This window comes from Beta vulgaris, chromosome 5 (assembly GCF_026745355.1).
Source record: "Beta vulgaris subsp. vulgaris cultivar EL10 chromosome 5, EL10.2, whole genome shotgun sequence".
In the NCBI taxonomy this organism is placed as follows: domain Eukaryota; kingdom Viridiplantae; phylum Streptophyta; class Magnoliopsida; order Caryophyllales; family Amaranthaceae; genus Beta; species Beta vulgaris.
Window position 1 is genome coordinate 54,128,978 of NC_079206.1, and position 21,780 is coordinate 54,150,757.

General features: G+C 32.5%; 1 protein-coding gene across 2 annotated transcripts; it reads left to right on the forward strand.

The window, feature by feature from the left end:
• The first annotated feature begins 4,502 nt into the window (after positions 1–4,502).
• Positions 4,503–6,984, forward strand: LOC104907910 (transcription factor TCP17). Of its 2 annotated transcripts, none has more exons than XM_048644367.2 (2): positions 4,503–4,792; positions 5,256–6,984. In XM_048644367.2, exon 2 carries the CDS (start codon positions 5,314–5,316, stop codon positions 6,481–6,483), a length of 1,170 nt encoding a protein of 389 aa, XP_048500324.1. In that variant the 5' UTR covers positions 4,503–4,792; positions 5,256–5,313; the 3' UTR covers positions 6,484–6,984. The 2 variants fall into 2 exon arrangements, with proteins under 2 accessions (XP_048500324.1, XP_010695237.2); XM_010696935.4 differs by having other exon boundaries at positions 4,504–4,918.
• Positions 6,985–21,780: the final 14,796 nt, after the last annotated feature.

Sequence of the window (21,780 nt, forward strand, 5' to 3'; positions counted from 1 at the left end):
ATGTTTAGCTTGTACTAGAAAGTGATTAGGTTGTACTAAAAAGTAAGTAGTACGAAAATTGTTACGAGTAAAATTATTGTATTAATACAAGTAAAATGTTTATTTTGTACTAATTAATGTTAGTACTGTAAATATATTCAATAATACTTCTGGTATACACCTAAAATATGTTCTGATTCAATAAATTAAATTGACATTACCTTCTTTTGTCCCTTGTTAGAATCCATCTTGGACTCTAATAGTTAGTTACTACTCCCTCCGGTTTTTGAAGATTTAATCGACAATTGTGGATACACACTTTAAGGTAAATTGGAGAGTGTAAAAAGTAGGCCCACTTAATTTCTTTACCTTTTTTAATGAGGAGAAATAGTGTGGGTTTATTATATTTTTAAGGGACACAGAAAACATGGAAGAAAGAGAATATGGGCCGAAGAAGATTAAGTTATTGTATATCTTTTGCCAAATCAGAAGAAAAGAAAAGTAAGTAGATCTTCAAAAATAATACAAATGAAAAAAGAAGCGAGCAGATTTTCAAAAAACTAAGGGATTGATTAGTAGGGATTCCTTTTCAACTTATATACCAAGTCTCAATGTTAGGCACCATCAATTATATAGCTATTGAATCAAATTTGACATCCTATAAATTTATGACATAAACTGTGCATATTTCTTCTTGTAGTAGCAATACAATGATGAACGACACAAGACTATATCAAAAGTTGATACATTATACATTTCTTGATATAGGTTATGTTTGGAGAAGCAATTATAGGTACATTAAATGATAATGTGCATTTTAGTAGTATTGGGTAAGTTAAAATTATTAATGTTTCAAAATTGGGTGACTATAATTTTTTAAATTTTGATAACAACTAATAATGTCAAAATAATTCATCAACTTAAGCAATTAATTTTGCTAAACAACAAAACTAATCTACTATTTTATCAGTTCCAACTAGTACCTTATCAATTTCAACTAATAACTTATCACTTTCAGCTAGTATCACCAATCATAGACGTTGTATTAAAAGATCTCCGGTCTACTGAAAATTTTAACATTTGAAGCATATGCTCAACATAAATTTGGCTTTTCAAATCTAAAAACATAATCATGTAATTTGTTTTAAAAACCATTTTGAATTTTGTTTACCCCTTTTACTCTTCATGGTTTTTCCCCCCGTATTTTCTAGTGCACTATTGGCCATAAATCTCTTTCAATTACGTATTAGTAAAATATTAAAAGTATATATTGAAATAAATTCAATTATATCTTGCGTAAAATATTATTCCCTCTGTTTTTTTTTGTCATTCCTACTTTTCTGTGCGCGTCTTCCAATGTACGTTTTAAAACTTAAATATCTTTCATTATATATTAGTAAAAATTATAACGATTGAATATTAATAAAGTACTAATTGAGACGAATCAAACAAGACCCCACATGACTATGTTTTTTCTTATAAATTGAGAACATTTGAGAAGATTTTCTCTATGCAGGAATAGTGTCAAGATTCCAAGTGAAAAAGATAAAAAAAAAAACAAAGGGAGTATTTCTTAAATACTTTTGCGAAATATTTTGGTGAAAGTTTGGCTATAATATTGAGACATAATTATTGCCATGGAGCACAAAAGAGAAGAGAGTATATATTAGTAGTATGTTTCTGATAATCGCTAGTTTTTGGTTACTAGTGTCAAGCTATTGTAAGTTAAAAACTAAAATTTTGTGTCAGTAATTGGGTATGTCAAGTCTATCAATGATTGAATATAACCTATTTAAAGGGAGGTGATGGTTGCTATTTCTTTGACAGTAGCCTCTTTATGTCATAAAGGTAATAGATATCATATATTTATAACCTCCTTAATTTCCTCAACCCCATCTTAGCAATTTCATGGTCCAAAGACATAAAGTCCATTCAATAGTAGTTCATCCAATTAAAATTCTGAAAACTTATTTTCTTTTTACTTGTTTTTTTAACTTCCTAATTTTAGGAAATGTGAGAGTATATGCACTTATGATATATCACAGCTATTCAATTAAGGAAGACGATTCTTTGGTTGTATAAGGATCTTACGTAAACTATAGTCTTTGCTTATTGGCCTCATGCTATAATAAGTAACAATAAAAGTTTGACTCATCTATCCATGATAAGGTGTTAAAATTGGTGGTGTGAATGCCACTTATTGTGTTTGTTAGGGGAAGTTCCTATTCTTTTGACAAGATAAGGTTTCTCCGACCTCATCTCATTGTTGTTATATAGTCCGAAATCCTCCAATGCATTCAATGATTAGACTTCATCCAATCATAAGTTTTTTGTTTAAAACAAAAAAATCATTTTCTTATGGAAAATTTAGTCCATACAACATTAGCTATTGTTTCCATGCATGTTGTTGAACCAATTTAAGCAGGTGTATCGTGTGGTACCAACTATATTCTTGAATGCATCCAATGACATGTGACCATAAATGCTAGTGAATCTATCTTTTCTTGCCGATAGTAAGCCATGAGTGGCGAGTAGGAAGTAGATGCATGGAAGGGTTTTGCAAGTAGTTGAACAAGTGAAAAACTGACATAATCTATAACGATACATTTCGTTGAGCACACCAACATTAAATTTGACTTGCTCGTTATTCTAAACATCAAAAATTTATTTTTTTATACACTTCGTTTAGTTAGTAGTACTACTTTATAAATATAGTTACTATTATATAGACAACTTACAATGTTTTTTAACCGATTACCAAAATCTTTCAATTTTAGAATCAAGAGAGAGTTGCACTCATTACATGTATGTTACATATGATACAACAGTTGAAGAAAATTTCTGGTTACATGGATTGAAAAAATTATGACACACTTCTTATCTAGTGCAAAGTACTCAGAGAATTCAGAAAATTAGTCTTAAGTGACAGTTGGATATCCCTCTCAAGTAGGTAACATCCATCAGCTTAACACACATTTCACAAACCTTCATTTTCCTCTCTTAGGGTCCACAAGTATGATGAGCCCTTAAACTCCTTCCAATCTTATGGAGGGATATATCACCTTCCTATTTCTCTCTCCTCTTTCTTTCTGTCTCTTTCTTTCTCTCTCTGCTTCCAACTACAGAAAAAGGTTATTTTCTTCTGTATTTTTAGCATTATCAGTTTGGCACAATTCTTCACTTTTGGTGCTCTAAAGAGCAGTCACAGAACTGTATCAGATTGCTAACTGACACTAATCATTAATGATCTCATACTATATACACATTAAGCTTATAATTAAACATGCTACAATCAAACCTAATTAAGTTTACTTAAAATCAGATTATGTACCACTTAATTTTGCTGCTTCCATATATATATATACTGCTAAAATGATACACAAGTGGTCCTATTTTGCTCTACAAAAAGAAACATGCCAAAGTTTGGTCCCTACTCTAGCTACAAAGGTCTGTGTACCTCCCCTATCCCACACTTCTCCGGCTGCTAACCGCCTCGAATCACAAGCCACAGCTTTTTTTTGCGCGAGCTGGCTAGCTAGCCCAGTCTGCTAGAAGAATTAAATCTCAGCTATATTTGTATATTTTAGCTTGGAATATGATAAACCAACAAAAACTTTTTAAAAAAAAAAAATTTGCATTTTGTCATATTACTTGATAGTTGATATAATCAATGTGAACCCAAAAACTGAACATTCCAATGATATTGACAGTGAAATAAGAAGATTAGGGTTTATTTGTGGCCATTTTTGATTAAGTAATCAACTTTTTTTTGTTTTGTTTTGTGGGGGAGGTGTTAGCTGAGATAAGGTTAAATGATGTCTAGCTATCACAAGTTTATTCCAAAGAGGTTTAATTGGACTGAAAAAAAAATCTAGTTGTGTATATTGTTTTAGTCAAGACAAGCATTAGTCCTCGTCGTTTTCTCTACTACAACATGCATATGTAGAATGGTCCCCCTAGTCGAAAGCTCAGCATTCTTCCCTCATCTCTTATAATCAATCAACAATCATAGAATGTGAACCATGTATGTCTAAATAAGACATACAAGGTATACATATAAGTGTATGAAAAGCTTATACTTCTTATAGTTTCCTATCAATATTTAGCTTAACATGCATTTGTCATGTATTTTGATCTATTAGTTGCTACGTTTGCTTTTTCACAGTCTACAAAGACGTACAATTTTGGTTATGATGTCTTCAATTATGTATCAGTAGAAAATAGAAAAAGGCTTATTATACGAAAATATATTATAAGACAGGTTAAACAGTATCTCATATGATAGTATATCTTTTTATACGTACATTAGTGACTATGTATAGTAAAAATTTGATCTGCATAAAGAAAGTGTTGCAACTAATGAATAAGAACTAGTGAAAGTATTATTCAATGTTCAATGCTACTAGGCCAGTATAACATATCAGTATTTTAAGCATATTACATAATAAGCGCGTACAAGAATACAAAGGAGCTAGGGGGATTGTGTAGTAGTAATAAGCTAAGCTCGCGTGTCATTGTAGACACCACTTGCCACATGGTAGGTATGTATGCCATTCCTTTTCCTTTTAGGACGTGGTAAAAGAAATTTTAGGCATCTTCTCCTTAGCTTTACACAAGAGCATGATTTTCTTGAATAATTACCACCTCATCATGACTCTCGTTCTTTGCACATTGATAGGAATATTTTGCAGCTTTAGAAACCTCTGATCTTCTTTGCCTCAGCTCGCACATATATAATTACATGAACTTCACTTCATTCCTGCTACCTATTTCATCAACAAACTTCCAGCAAGTTTGAAGCTTGCTCTTCAAAGTATATTTTTTTTCCCTTCTTTTCATCACAAGTCACAATGTCTTCCATTTTCTCCAATAAACTTGAGATTCATTGAGATTATAACTTGTCATCATCAGCTTCAAGTGCATAGCTTATAGATTATATGTAAGTCCATCTACTGGATTCCTAATTTTTCTCATTTGAAGCATGAACAATTGAACATGAATTTATCTTTGTTAATTCTTCTGTATTAGATACATATATCTATGTTTTCTCTTTTCATCTTTGTTTACTGATGAGTTACCTTCCATAATATAAACCCTAATTACTAATTCTCAAAGCAAAAACTTTGCAGATTGTGAAATTCATCAAAAAGTTTATAAAATCCTTGTAAATTCTTAGATCTTTCATTGAATTTAGTTGCAAATTCCAAATACATCTATCATTTCTTTGTTTATTTTCTTCCCCTTTTATCTTATCTTATTTCATTTTTGTTTGGCAGCATTATTATGATGAAAAAGCGTATTCAAAGATAGATAGATACATAGATAGATAGATAAATGACGAGTTTGAGAGACAAAGACGAGGGTGCTCATGTATACAATACAAAGCAAGAAGTAGGAGAGTCCACCAAATCAAGTTTAGCAGCTTCTTCAAGTAGTAATTCAAGGCAATGGTCATCAGGATTCAAGAATCCAAGAATAGTTAGAGTTTCGCGTACCTTTGGAGGCAAAGATCGACACAGCAAAGTTTGCACCATCAAAGGATTGAGAGATAGAAGGATTAGGCTGTCTGTACCAACTGCAATTCAGCTATATGACCTCCAAGATAGGCTGGGCTTAAGCCAACCAAGCAAAGTCATCGATTGGTTACTCGATACCACTAAACATGACATTGACAAGCTCCCACCCTTGCCTGTTATACCGGGAACTTTTGCTCCTTCTCAAGGATATGGAGTTCCATTTTCTTCTACTACACCATTTTTTGATGCAAATTTGTTATCTTCTAGGAAAGAAGTTGGTATCAACATTAACAGTGCTACTCAAGATGTGGATGTGGATGAAGAGGATGAATCTATAGTTGCAAAATTGAAGTATTGGGATTCAAATGCAATGATGAGATCCAAACAAAAAGGAGTAGATCATCAAGGTACATCTCAAGTTTTGGCTCAAAATTTGTTCCCAATTGCAAGTGCTAATAATAATAACAATAGTACTAGTATTCTACCTCCACAACAACCTTCCTTTTTGAGCAATAATCCTATGTTAAATTATTATCATTTGGAACCTTCAAATTTATCCTTGACACAATTAGGAAGCCTTGGACTTTCTTCTTCTCATCATAATGATCACCATAATCAAGGTTCTTCTCAAACAAGCTCGACTCCACAACAATTACCTCCATCTTCGTTATCTCTATCTTCGATGTCTCAATTGTTTCTATATCCTTCCATGACAACGACATCATTCTTCCCTCAACATCATCATTCCTCGTTCATGAATAATAGTCATCAACATCAATTAGAGAATGACATGCGACAATTTAGTCGTTTCCCTTTCTCAAACAATCCTTTCTCTTCGTCTAATTTCCACAACTCTAGTGGATTGGATATGAAACCTAGCTTCAACCCAAGTATGAATAATCATGACCCTCATATGCAACAAGGTGATGATGAAGATAGTCAAGGAAAGAATAGCCATAATCCTTGGAAACAATCCTCAGGGAATTGAATTATGATATCATCATAATGCTCCCCAATTTGTTGTGAGATCGATCAAATGGGAACGCGAATCATGAGAATCAATAGTGGTTAATGGTTTCTCGCTTCTTGCTTCTGATTTTGTTCCCCTTGGGAAAGAAAAAAGAAGCCATTCGTTGTCGCAATTGATCATGGTTATTATCTCATGAGATTTGGTAGGAAGACTACACTAGCTACATTATATGCACAGCTAGCTAAGATTTGTGTTTGAAGATATGAGAAGCAACTCAATCCTATGCTGCCAAGACTCTTGATACAAGTAAGTTTTATATTTGATCATTGTAACTTACATTAAAAAAAACTTTTGTACTTGTAGACATGTTTCATCAAATTGTGACACAAGAATATATAATATATTATAGGTCAAAATGAGCTTCTCTCTTACAATGTCATACATAGATGATTCAGGTCATGTATTTTAGACAATATTTTCTTATAATAATAAGCTGAGTAATTAATGATGTCAAGACAATATTTACTTCTTTTATGTTTTTAGAAAATAAGGAGAAGAAGTCCAAGACCTATATTAAGGGAATAGTACCATAAGTTAAATTACCCCAATGGGATATAGCACAGCTGCACAGGTGCAAGTGAAACCCCATAAGTGTATATACTAGGCTTTTTTTTCACCATAAAAAAATATACTAGGCTTCATACATGCCAAATGAAGAAATAAAACATGGGGATGCTATAAAAAATTAAATCAAGTCAAGTTGAGTTTTAGTTTGTCCGTGCATTTTGTTCCTTTTTTTTTTTCCCCTAAAAAAACATATCATCAATTTTAAGTCAAGATAAACACTTTTGACTGGCTTGACTTTTGTTGTTCAAACTCTGTATACTGATTAGGTGAATGAGTTTGACCTTTTTGTGACGAATAAAACAAATTCCAAAAATAAACAAAATCAGTCAAAGAGAACAAGTACAGTTAGAGGCGAAGGTAGTAAGTTTAATAACTAGACACATGAAGTATCTTATATCGAACATAAGCTATTTAAACAACTGTGTTAAGAAAGTGTAAAATAAAAAGGGAAATTCTTATGTAAAACATTCTCATGCCATATATGTCACCCCAAAATTTGCTATTTTTTTCGGTGCGAAACCCACAATTTGCTAGTTAATTACTCCAAAAGTCAATTCTAGTCATACATGTCGGCTCTGTTTTGCAACACATTTACTTCACCTTAAATGAGAAAGTGTTAAAAGTTTAAGTCACCTAAGATAAATAGTCGTATTTGGAGATAAGAGTTAAAATAAAATTTAAGCTCAAAATTTAACTTGTGTTGCTAGAAATATAGCATCTCAATTTAAAATGCTAAAATTTTCAGCTACCTTATCAGTTAAGCTCCTTTTAATCACCTTATCAGTTTCAGCTCTATTTCAACTTATATTCCCAAACATAACCGTCTTATTATACAATTGTCTCACACAAAAATAACTAAACTATAGTCTATATTTACAATATACTTGAGTGATTTGAATATGGAAGTAAGCGTCCGTGTCAAACATTATGGTGTTCATATAGTTTATGACCTTACAGTTGAAGATTCCAGCAAAATTAAAGGGCTTGCAACATGAAGAGTTTAATGCAAACTTTTTGTTGATTGCTTATGTTTTTCATTTATTCGGGGTTTAGAACTGATATATACATAAACAATTTGTTCAATATATTTTTGATTTGCTTGTATAAATACCTAATAGCACTATATGCACACGATGTGTGCGACAGTATATTAATATTAATAGTAACATCAAATAGTATTAAAAGCTAACTTGAGATCGAGTGTGATATTTATGGTGAATATTAATGGACGTTACAATTTTTTTTATTAGCATTGCTCTAGAGTAAAGAGTAATGTTTTCGATAAAGGACTATGTTGAAGTAGGATATGTTATCTTGTATTTGGTAGATAATTCAACAACTCTCCTTTTTAAACGATGATCTAGGCTATGTTATTTATTTAAAAATACATACATATATATTATAGGCGTATTTCATTATGAGTATTAGTTTAATTTAATTTCAATGGCGAGTTGAGATTTTTAGACATACTATAATGAGTAGTACTTCAATAAAAAAATTATAAATTGATATTATCTGATGATGTATATTTATCTCTTTAATTATTTATTATCGCAACTAATTGTGAGCCCAAAAATATAACAAAAATGAATATTCTCCAAGTTTTTCTATTTTTTTATGATTTGTTACTGAATGTTATTTGAAATTATAAATTGACAGTAAGAATATATGTCAATCTATGCTTTTATAATTGTTAAATTGATCTAGTCTTAGTTTATATTTTCAATTGTGAGTTTCTTTTCACATATTTTTATGTATTTAATTTTTAGTATTATAGAACTTTTCTTATTATCCATATTTGTAAATGAGGAAAGAGTTAAGAAAATTTTTTCTTTATTATTTTTTTATGAAATTAAGGGTATAAAAGTTTTTTCAAGAAGGGATATCATAACTCCCCTTGATTTATATAATAGAGATTATTTGTGCTCGAAATTAGGTGAAACCGCAGGGTGAAAACTGAAAACTTTTGAAAGTTTCTAATTTTTACATTATTCTTTCTAAATTACATATTAGGGTAATAAACTCCGTTCCTTGAGTTTGGTTTGAAACCACAAACTTACTACTATTTCTTTTGACAATAATCTCTTCATCATACTCTCCATTAAGCTTTTTCTCTGGCATCCTGGGTGCAAGATTATTTTTCAAATCTTAAGCAACAAAACAATTCTAGTCTTGCTGCCATCAACATTTTTTGGTTCTTATTTTTTGTCATAAATAACATTTCTACTTAACTACGATGAGAGTAAGTTTTGTGTAAAAGAATCTCGCATTAGCTTACTGTGACAGTGAATTTAATTGAAAGCATTATTGAAAAGACTACAAAGTCTTCCCCTTATTAAAGAAAACAGTTTAACCACAATCTTTTGATGCGTATATATACAAATGCACTTCTCTTAATTATAAAACTTTCTTTTTATCTTGTTTACATTTATATTGATCTATACTACTTCTGTTCTTTTTCTGTTGCAACAATTGAGTTTCTACATTTTTAATGCAAAACTGTAATTATTAATATTTTAATTACTTTTTATTAAAAATTATAAACAAATTGATATTTTAAATCTATATATCGAGACAAATCTAAAAAGACCCTGAACGACTATATCTTTCCTTCTATAAAAATTACAATAAATAGTAAAAGGATGGTGAGTGAATAATATAAAACCTTTATTGTTGTAATAGAAAAAGATGGGAGAAAATATATACTAATTTCATAGAAAGCCAACTATGTAAATGTCTTCTATAAAAAAACAAATTAAAAACTATGTAAATGTCACATGTTCTTCTCTCTCTCTTACTCTTCTAACCTTATTCCTTTTTTATTTCCTTTGTACTGTACAAGTTAAGTTATTATTGCTAACTAGACATCAATAATTCTGAAAGTATAACTTTTGATCAGTTTTTCCTTTTGCTTTTTATGTCATCATTTTGTTTCCCTAAACCTAAAAACATTGTTAGAGCACTTTCATGCTTCACCCCAAAGAGCAGTACCAATCAATTTTTGAGTGTACTTCTTCAGTTTCTAATTGAGGCTTCTAGTTTTTTCAGGTTAAATGCATCTACTTTGACCCTTAATAATAACAATAAACATATTATGCGGAATCTTGTTTGTTTTAATGTGTACGGTAATTTCAAGATACATAGTTATATAGGAACAGTAACAAGGAAGATCTTTAGAAAACGGATGTAGTATATGACTAATATATATAAAATAGATATGAGCTTTTTTAAGAGATAATGTACCTTAAAAACCTTTCAAAAGTGAGTTAATGTTCAAACTCAATGAGGATATAGCTAGAGACAATAGGAGAATAATGGAAGTCCTCATCTATAACCGTGGGAGTCCATTATTAACACCCACATTGGTACCAAAAGTTGTTAAATTAATACTTCTTGCGGTAATCATAACAAATGTTTTATAGTACTCCCTTGGTCCTATGTACTTAGTTAGAATCTTGACACTAAGGCTCCGTTTGGTAGGGCGTAAAACATTTTCAGTGTAAAATGATTTTCATGGAAAACAATTTACAATGGAAAACACAATTCCAAAATTAGTTTTCCGTTGTTTGGTTTCATGTAAGGAAAATGATGAAATGAAAGGAAAATGAAAGGGAAAGTAAGGAGGTGGTGAGAAAAGTGTATAAGAGAGATAAGGAAAATAGTTTTCCCTTCATTTTGAAAGGAAAATGGTTTTCCATCATCGGGAGAGTAATTTTACCCCAAGGGAAAATGATTTTACACTCTTTTGCCAACCAAACAATGTAAAACTGAAAATGGAGGAAAACAGTTTTCCAGAAAAACGTTTTACGCTCTACCAAACGGGGCCTAATTGGAAGAACATAAAATCTTCTAGATTATTTTTTATATATAAAAGATACATAATTATGTGGGATCTTGTTTTATTCATCTCAATTAGTACTTTGGCAATATCAAATTTTTATAATTTTTACAAAATACATAATTAGAGATATTTCTAGTTAAAAATGTGCATTGGTAAATGGGCAAATGTATAAGTTAAACCAACAATATCAATCAGAAATGGGGAGAATACTACAAATTTGACTCTAACGGCCCGTTTGGTAGTTGGTCATAAATGGTGGTAATGGGAATGAATTTGTGGGTAAATTTGTGAAAAATATCAGTGTGCATTCCCATGGTAATGCTAATTTATCCTAAAGTGTCTACTTTTCTTCTTGAATTTTCATTCCCATCCAATACCACCTTGTAGGTGGTAATGAAAATTGCTTCCCCTTGGAGACAAAAACACAAGTTTAGGGGTGAGATTGCTTGCCCATGGAGAAAAAATGCCTCCCCATGGAGATTTTAATGATGCTTCCCTAATAAAATTATTACTTAAAACTCATTCCCATTACCGCAATTTATTAACGACTATGAAACGGGCCATAAGTCTTTAATGGTACCAATATCTAAATTATTGAATTGGTACTTAGAAAGTGTTAGATTGGTTTTTAAAAGTTGTGGTTTAATTAGTACTCCATGATTAGAGATGTAAATGGATCGGGTTCGGGGCGGGTGGAGCATCACCCGCATCCATCACCTGCTACCATCTGCACCACCCGATCCATCCATCACCCGGAAAAATCACCACCCGGATCCATCCATCCATTTACTTTCGGGTGAACGGATGGATCGGGTTATAATCGGGTGAAATTACCTCAAAATAATGCTAACCATAAAATTTCAGAATAATAAAGTTTCAACCGACAAAATCATAGATCCACAACCACAATTCAAATTAAGTTCAAAATCACAGTAATTCGAATACAGAATTTAGGAAAATTAGGTTGGGCATTGGGCTTTTAGATTTGGACATTTAGCTAGGCATTGAGGATTGAACCTAAAAAATGTTTTTTTCTAAATAAACGGGTGATGGGTCGGATTAACGGGTCGGGTGATGGATGAAAATTGTCCACCCGAATCCGATCCATCACCCGCATCCGTTAATCCGTCACCCGTTCACCAGCTGTTTAAACCGGGTTTTTCACCCGTCCATTAAGACGGATGGACCGGGTGATCGGGTGGTCCACTGGATATTGCCATCTCTATCCATGATAGTACCTATTCAACCACTTATGACAATAATTTTAATAATATAAAAAGTGACTTTAATCGGTATAGAGTTGTACTACCCATTAAACTATATACGATATCAATTTTTACCTCTAATTTGTAGAAATGCAAAATTTGCCTTGTTAGAGTCCCATTTGACCTCCTACTGAGGTGGAGATAACCCTCAAGACACTAGAATATAACCATCATATAATAATAATATTAAAATTTTTACGGGTCTTTGCTACTAAAAAAAATGCAGATTGGTGAATTATGATCTCCACGAAGCTACCATTGGTGGTACCAAGGACATGGTTAGATTTTGAGTTTGTGTCATATCATCACCATATTTCAAAAGTATGACTGTATGAGCATAGAGCATAACTGCATGTCATTGAACTTATTATGTCGGCTAACTATATGTCATGACGTAGATGTTAAATTTTTTGGTTTCAGCATGGGTTTTGTAACCCTTTGGAGAGAAAAAGAAAAGTAGTAATTAGCAGTTAAAATAACATGGGCATGCATAGAGGCAAGACATTTGACTGATTTGATCATAAATTACAAAAGGGATTCTATATTAATCGGTAGATTTGTAAACCCTACTCTTGAATATAGGTAACGTATATGTTACAACCCTGCTTTTTTTTGCATTAAGCGCTTAGGGCACAAAAATATGCCGTGTATATGACTAATATATATGAGGAATGCAAAGTCACAAGCAGCTGTATAAGTTGTGCCTAGGTTAGACATGTAATTTGAAAATTGGTCAAACTAAGGGTGAAAAAAACAAAAATACATCTAAACTTTATATTATTTTAACAAAAGTGTATTAGATGACACCAGAAGAGGAATTCGATTATTAAGTAATTAGGCTAGACATACACATGCTAGAAGATAAAGTCAATACATATTTCAGTCTCTTATTACTTGCAACAGTATGTAGTTTTTTTGGGTTATTTTAGTATCCTTGCAACTTTTGATTTGCGGGTAAATGTTTTATACAAAGAAAGTTATAATTTGTTGTTAATCACAAGGGTCATGTTTCAAAGCTCTTTCCTTCTTCTTCTTTCATGTGTTATTTTTCATATGTTGCGATATTATGAAATGAAGGTAATATGTTATAAAAATCTATGTGCTGGTTATTTTTTATATCATACCTGTAACTATAGCTGGAATTTTTTTTCTAGCCGGAATTATTTAATGTATTTTAGTTCACATCACCTATAGTCTGGATATATCTATATTAAACTTCTCCTTCTATTTTTATATCTCTACTAGTCATAATGGTCGTTCGGTTCACTATTTTTGGGTTTCAAAAAACGGAATCAATTACCGATTCCCTTTCTTCTTGTTTGGTTCAACCCCTCATCAATCCCTTACCATTACTTGATGGTAATGGATTCCCCCAATTTGTTACCTTCCCTCCCCCTCAAGTAACAAAATCCATTACTTGAAGTTAATGGTTACCGTACCCTTCCTTTTCATTTATTGACTTGAACCAAACACTCAATAAAGGTAACCATCTTTGTTACCATTTCCCTCCTCTATTTGTATCCATTCCCTTTCCATTTCATATCTTGAACCAAACGACCCAATAGAGTATAGACTATTGGAAACTATCGATATATTCTCACAAACTACTTCTATAAAATCAGAACATGCGTGAAGATTTTTTTTTTTGTGTGTGTGAAAAATTTCCATTACTACCCGGCCACAATTTGGTAAACACCCTACAGATTCAAGAAAAAAATACTTAGACGCTGGAGGCTTGATCAGTATCTATCTTGAGTTAAAGCTACCAATATGGAAATCTTCAAAGCAAACTTTTCCACACAGCTAATTGACTCACTTAGCTTGCAATCTTGTACGTATCCGTATTTCTAAGTCTTGGCTCACTGAGCCATTTTACGATCTTGTTTGTGTGTTTATGGTTCACACCGATTTTCAGATAAATGCGTGAGGAAATTGTCTACATACATGATAAATTATTTTAGTTATTATTGTCAGCTTCTATAGAGGATTTTGAATAGGAACTAGTTGTTGGCTCAAAAATCCCGTTTATTTTATTTATTAATGTGTGAGGTTAGATTTTTATATCATTATAAGATAATTTTAGAGCATCACATTTTGTGATAGTTTGTAGTAGTAGTGTAATAGATTAAGTTGAACCGATTGGTCATCTTCCATTACTAAGAAAATTGAATCCTAATTTATCGGGGCAATCACCAAATTAAAATCTTTATTTATTTATTTTTGATAAAGTCAAACTAAAACTTTTCGATAGTCAATGCAATTTAATACACACTTGTAGAATTGTAGGCAAAAGCACTTGTACTGTATCCATTTTATACTGGTCTACCAAATTAAATACAGACAAAATTTTAATTAAACATGATGATATAAGCTTAACATACGATTGATAGTCATTTGAAAAAAAAAAAAAACAGGTTTTTATGCAAGAGATTAAAGGAGTCATCATTCTTTAAAAATAAGATTGATCATAAATTTATTTTATTAAATTATTTAGTTTTGTGTTTTAAGATATGAAATTGTCATTTTAGGATAATAAAATATGTAATTATGAGTTTCCTATTTGTTTACCAGTTACTAAATTCGATAATTATGAGGTGTATGTTATATTATCTTTACATACTTTTTTTCCATAAAGACCAATATAGAATTGTAGATTTGAGGGTTAGTGTCTTTAATTTATTTGTATATCAAATGAAGCTTTTAACACATTTTTAATGTTTACTTTGTGTCATTGTTTGGGAGGGGAGGTATATGTGGCAGAATCACAATTCTTATTTATATATATATATATATATATATATATATATATATATATCGAAAAGTCTTATGTAACACCGTCTCAATCCAAGTAGATATCACTGAGACAGTTGTCAGTTTAAGCCTGACATATATTAGTTTAAGTTATAAATCTATTAACTTAACCCGAACATGTATTTGTTTAATCCAACATACTGAGTATTAGTTTAACCCTAATATCTATCCGTTTAAACTAGAAATGTGTTAATTTAACCCAAAATCTTAATATATATAGTAATTTATTAAAAGGTGTTCCTAAAAAAGTTTATGTATCACATGGCACTCTCTTCTAAAACTCTAATGTAAATCCTTTATTTTCAAGTAAAACCCTCAATTAAAAAAACAGTGTTATGTAGTACTACAAGGTATTGAACATGTGACCTTTGAAATGAAAAGTGAAAGCTTAACTATTAATCCACCATAACACCATTGTTTTTTATTTCAAAATAAAATATCATAAGATCTTATAATAATATCTCATTAAAAGATTTGCACAAGTAGTTAGATACCTAACCTTCTTATGACAATAACAAGAGACTATTATAGACATAAACTCTTAGTCCAACCTTGTATAGAGTTAAGCTATTGCTTTCATCCCCAAACTTTTGAGGATTTATTTTTCAAAAATCATGCAATTACTTATCATGTCATTATGTCAATTTTTCCTTACTTGACAAAAAGTTACAAAAGTAACAACACGGGGCATTGTCCGGGACACTCACTAGTTTGGCTAAAATATCTTCGGTTGAATCCCAATAAACTGATAATTTATATCTATACTAATATATTAAAAACCGTTCATAAGCAAGGTCACGTGGCGTCTTCACTTGGAGTATTTTATGCTATGTAATCTACATACACTGAAAGAAATAGAAAATGCATCATGTATGATTTGATCCAATAACCACTAAACCAAGTAATACTTTATGTTATTATTTCAAAGTAAAATATTCATAAATGAAAGATATTACCCGAAACGTAACCCGAATATAATAACTAGTTCATAAATTATAAACAACTAATTAACTTTAGATTTTCATTTTTTTTGGGGGGGGGTGGAGGTTTTGGATTTTCATTTTTAGGTCCAAGTTGAATCTTCAGTAGACCGTCCAGGTTTGATCCACTTCGCTATGCCCTAACATTAGCCACGTAAACAAAAGGGCCACTAAAACTTCGAAATGCATTTATTTTTGTCCTTTTCTAGTTCGTTTGGGACCAAATCAGAAAGAAAATGATCTTATCAATAATTCAATATCAAAGAAGATTTGCTTTCGCGTCAAAAAGAAAATTTGCTTCTTAAATTGTCCTTTGAGGATTTGACTCAAGGTGTTCATTCTACGTTTTCCAATTACAATATTTTTGATGTTCCGGTATGAAATAAATGTATTGGAGTGAACCGATATCTTTCGAATGTATAAGCCGGTTTGATATTCTGCAAGATAGAACACGTAAACTGTAATAGCCGGTATATCTCAGATAGAATGTAACAATGTATGTGAACGTATCAGATGAAGGGTAGTTATAGGAGCCGGCAGTGTCCTTGCTAAGGTAGGATTCTGCTCCTATTGGTTGGATACAATTCTATCCTTTTTCATACTTATCTTCCGGCCTATAGGCACATTAGATAAACATTAGATCAGACCCAATCCCATATGAGAATGGCCAAGTTAAGAGTACCATCAAGGTATCCTGATAAAGCCTGTATGACGTAGTAAATGACCCTATCGTAAATGAATTGATCATAACAGTCTTTAGCGGTTCCTTAGGACCGGTATGGAACTTAGTCAACCCCATTATAATTGATGGATGTGGTGTATAATGTTACTCTTTTTTTCCTATAAATGTAACGAAGTGATGATAGTTTGATAGAGATTCAATTTTAAATTAGCTAATGCGTTAAGATTTTGTGGCTAAAATAGCTAATACTTGGTACTTGCACTGAACTAAATTGAACTAAGTGTTTATTTAATATACCAAAAATAATATAAGCAATGAAAATTTTCATGATTTTCTAATTTGGGCAGTTGTTTGGTTGACATGAAGTGGGAAAAATGGAGGCAATGAAATTTTTTTAATACCCTTAAAACGTGGGAATTTATTCATTCACCCCCCTTCGATCATTCAAAATAACCACATCAGTTCATGGAAATTACCATTCAAAAGCTAAATTGTTTTATTGTTAAGTTTAATAAAGGCTAAAATAAGAACGATATCATATATGTATTAGTATTCCTTGATATTTCAACCAAACTTATATTGACGAGCTAATAAGTTTTAAGACTAAATTATTCATCATACATAAAAAATTCCACTAGGTATTTAGTCCGAGACCTGGTTTCGTCAAGTATCCAATGGGTATCGGGTCCAAAGTTTTACTACCCATAATTGGAACCATTTACAATCGGGTCTTCAAATTTGGACCCAGACCCAATCACAGCAGGACCAATTACAATTCCAGACCCAATCACAGCAAGACCAATTACAATTCCAGACCCAACGGGTCCAATCGGTTCTGAGTTTCGAACCGAAATACCCAGTTTCTATGCTCACCCTAATTACATTATATAGATCTCCATATTCTGTTTACACGAGTCGGCTTCAAATGGCTCATTAGTTAGGCGCAGTAATAAACTTTTTTCGATAGAGATAAACATCTATTTTCAAGTATTGGAGATAGCTGTTATAACTTATAACTCAGAAGCAACTGGTACATGAATTAAAATCCTATTAAAGCAACAATTATACCCATTTTTTTTCTCTCTAAAAGGGAGCCTCTCTTACTTAATAATTGAGAAAGATCAGCAAAATAAAGTAACCTAGAACCATGTCCCTCTCTTCACTACCCCCGTTTCTCCTCATCTCCAAATCCCTGCCCATCTAAACCCTTATAATAATGAACCCCTTCTCCCCTACAATCAACCTTATGAATGGCAACAAAAACACAATGCGAAAAATGGGGCCTGTGATCAGACCTCTTGAAGGTGATATATCCCCAGAAGACATTACTTCTAAACGCCATAGTCGACAAAGCAAAAGACTACTGCGACTTCAAGGAGCGGGACATATGGGATTTGGTGTACCTCAAGTGGATAACTCATGATGACATCTCTATCAAAAAAAATGGTAAACTCTTCTTTTTCTTCTGCTTAGATGTTAGAGATAGAGATAACCTAGAGGCTCTAGGGTCTGCTTGCTTTGATGGAGCTCTTTTCTTGTTCACAAAATGTAAACCGAGAGCTTCCTTCCAATCCTTCACTTTCACCCAATCACCAATATGGATTAGAGTAGAGGGCCTACTGCTTATTTACAACAAGCCACAATTAGCTAGAAGAGCACTCGAAAGAGTAGGGAAAGTCCTTTACTTCGATAATCCGTCCACATCCTAAGGTTTCAAAGACTATCTTAGAGCAAAAGTTGTCATCGCTACAAATAATACTCTCATCACAGGGTTCTTCCTAGATTATCATAGTGGAGAGCCAGACTGGGTGGACTTTAGATATGAAGGAGTCTTCGTCTACTGTAACAAATGCGGGCGTATAGGCCACAGAAGATCAAAATGCAGAATGCCAATTGAAACAGCTCAGAAACACTTTAAAATAGTCATGGAGAATGTAGGGAGAAGAGCGGGTCCCTTTTACACATCCCAGTCTTACCACCCACTATTGACTAATAAGCTAATAGGGTTAAAAAGAGTGGAGAAATAGAACTATGTGCATTAACTTGGTTAATTACTCATGGGAAAGGGACGAAGAAGGAGACAGTCCATCCGAGATCACACTCCCCGCAGAGCAAGAAGAAGACCTAGAGGATGATGGTAATACTGCGGGAAACAACCATAACAACAACGGCAACAACCTAGACAACACCGATTCCAACTCCTCATCCTCAAATGACCCTCTCTACTCTCTCTGCTCAAGCTCCTCCGAGACTAGCGATCATCTTCTTCTTCACTGTATTTTCTCTCAACAGGTATGGAAGTGGTGGCTTGAGTTTTGGCACATTCAATGGGTATTTCCAAATTCTCTTAAAAAAGCATTTCGGCAATGGCTCTACCCTTCGAAAAATATATTCTTCAAAAAGGTATGGTCTACCATATTCTTCATTATCGTGTGGTCTGTCTAGAAAGAAAGAAACCTCCGAATTTTTGGAAATACATCAGTATCCATCAAGGATTTCAAAGATTTAATTCTCCTTATTCGTCTTGGATGGTGGATATCAGGACGGATTAAAGACTTTCCTTATTCTCTAATTGACATCCAAAGAAACCCCTCTTGTCTCCTATGGAACGCAGGCGCAACTAGTAAAGCATTGCTGCAGCAGCCAAGCGAACCAGCAGTATGGAGCCCACCGGATGAGAATTGCATAAAGTGAAATGTGGACGCTTTCTTCAACCCCACTGAAGTAAATTCTTGCGATTGGCGGTGTGCTTCGAGATAATCATGGAAACTTCAAGTGCCTTTTCTCATCCCCAATTCCGCGCATGGAAATCAATAATGCTGCAATTTTAGCAATTCACTGAGCCATAAAAATCTCACTATCAATAAACATCTCCAAATATGCAAAGTTGATCATAGAATTTGATTCGGCAAATGCAGTACAATGGAGTAACAGTGAAGGAGGAGGGCCATGGAATATGAACTTTCACTTGAATATCATAAGAAACGCTCTCAAAAGCAACCAAACCATCGAAATCAGCCACAAATCCTAGAGCACAAATTATGTGGCTGACTCCCTTGCCAAGCAAGGGCTTCGCCGCAAGTCAGAATTCATAGTATGGTTGTAGTTTGCCCAGAAGTGTACCAAGTCTCTTGTCATGATATGGGCAGCAGGGAGGGTGAAGCAACTCAAGGTGACTAGTAGGGTGCATGTTCTATAGTGGTAAAATACCAGTGATTGTAAGCTCAATGAGGAGCCAGATTCATATTTGTAATGGACTGTGTGTTATTCTTTGAGTTCGAAAACCTCCTCGTCATTGGGTGCGGTATCACTATAAAAGTTTCCTTCTTCTGAGAAGGAATACCTAGCGACCAGTTGAGCTCTTCTTTCTCCCATATCATTAATAAAATTCAAATGAATTATCAAAAAAAAAAAATCACACATTAAACTACATATTGTTACCTTGATTATAATGTATTTCAATGGATACAATTTTTTCTTAAATTCTCTTTACTTATTCTCATGTTTACATTATTATTGGAACTTTTTCAATATTTTATAAATTTTTCTTATATTTTTTGAAAATAATATATATAATAAAAAATTAAAAACGAATGGACCATTAATATATATATATATATATATATATATATATATATATATATATATATATATATTCTAGATCCAATGAAAAGAATTTTAAAATAAGAGGGGTGAGAAGGATTTATGTACATATTATTTGATCTGAATACAAAGGGACTCCTACTAGGAAATATCTAAAATATATCGTATTCTTAATACTAAGTAAACTCTTATTGAAAATATTCCTAAGATAATACTATATCCTAAAGATATTATGATATCTTTATTTTACTGTTAATTTCATAATGAATAATTGTTAGATGTGCTAGTACTACCTCCGTTTCCTAAAGATCTTCCTTGTTACTGTTCCTACAAATACCAAGGAGGATCTATTTGTGTGGGGGTGTGAAGTGGGTAAAGTAGGAGATAGAAAGGGGTTAAAATAAATAAACAAATAAAAATGGGTTAAAGTAGGAGAGAGAAATGGAGTAAAATTGAATTAATAATGTAATGGTAGACCATATGATAGGGACATGAGAGGGTAAAAAGGGGATAAAAAATTCCAAATAAGGAATAAAGTAAAAGAGGGAAGATCTTTTGGAAACGCACTTAACGAAAAGAAGGAAGATCTTTAGGAAACGGAGGGAGTAGCTGTTAGTGGTTGGTGTGTAATTGTTAGCTATCAAAGTAGCCGTATAAAATATTGATGTTCGATAAAAGAATCTATTAAATTAACTGTTTACAAATAACTAGTCAAAAATTCAATCATAACTATAGTACTTCCTGCATTATATGTTAAATGAAATGTAAGGTATTGGGTCGGATTTTGGAGGAGAGAGAGATAAGAGAAAGAAAAAGAGGGGTCCACCGTCCATGTTATGAAGAGAGGGATAGAGAAAAGTAAGTACCTAATAGAGTAATGTTTCATTTATTTTGAAACCGTATATAATGGTAAGTGTTTCATTTATAGAACGGAATAAGTATAAATTTTACGCACCACTAAACACTATCCCAAAAACTACAAAATTAAATCTCGGTTTTGACAAACACGAAACACTACTTCTACCAGTATAAGTTTAATCATACCACTACCTAATTAAACACTCCTATTTTTTTAATTAGTGTTTTGACTTAGTCAAAATACTAAACTATCTTTAAAGCTTGTGCATAACATTATCTTTATGATTTGGGAAATTTTACGTAGTGACCCTTAGTTTTGAAAAATTCTACATGGTGAATTCTTGAAATCCAGATTACACAACGTGACCCTATGGTATTGTTTTACAAAGAAAAGTGACATTGATGATTTTTTCCATCCATTTTTATAACTTTTTCCATCCATTTTTGAGGTTAATTAAGTTTTAAGACACTTGATTCAAATTAAAACTTTTAAAAAAAATCTAAACTACCCAACCCCCACCTCAGCCCCACCCCGTCCCCTGTTCCCACCCCGACCCCTTTCCTTCCTCACCCTCGAAGCTACCCCCCAGTCGGAACCACCCCATCCCCCTCCTCCCTCCTCCCTCCTCCCTCACCCGAAACCACCCC

What these genes read in the sequence shown, in the direction of transcription:
- LOC104907910 (XM_048644367.2), top strand. Translation starts at nt 5,314, where the DNA reads ATGACGAGTTTGAGAGACAAAGACGAGGGTGCTCATGTATACAATACA.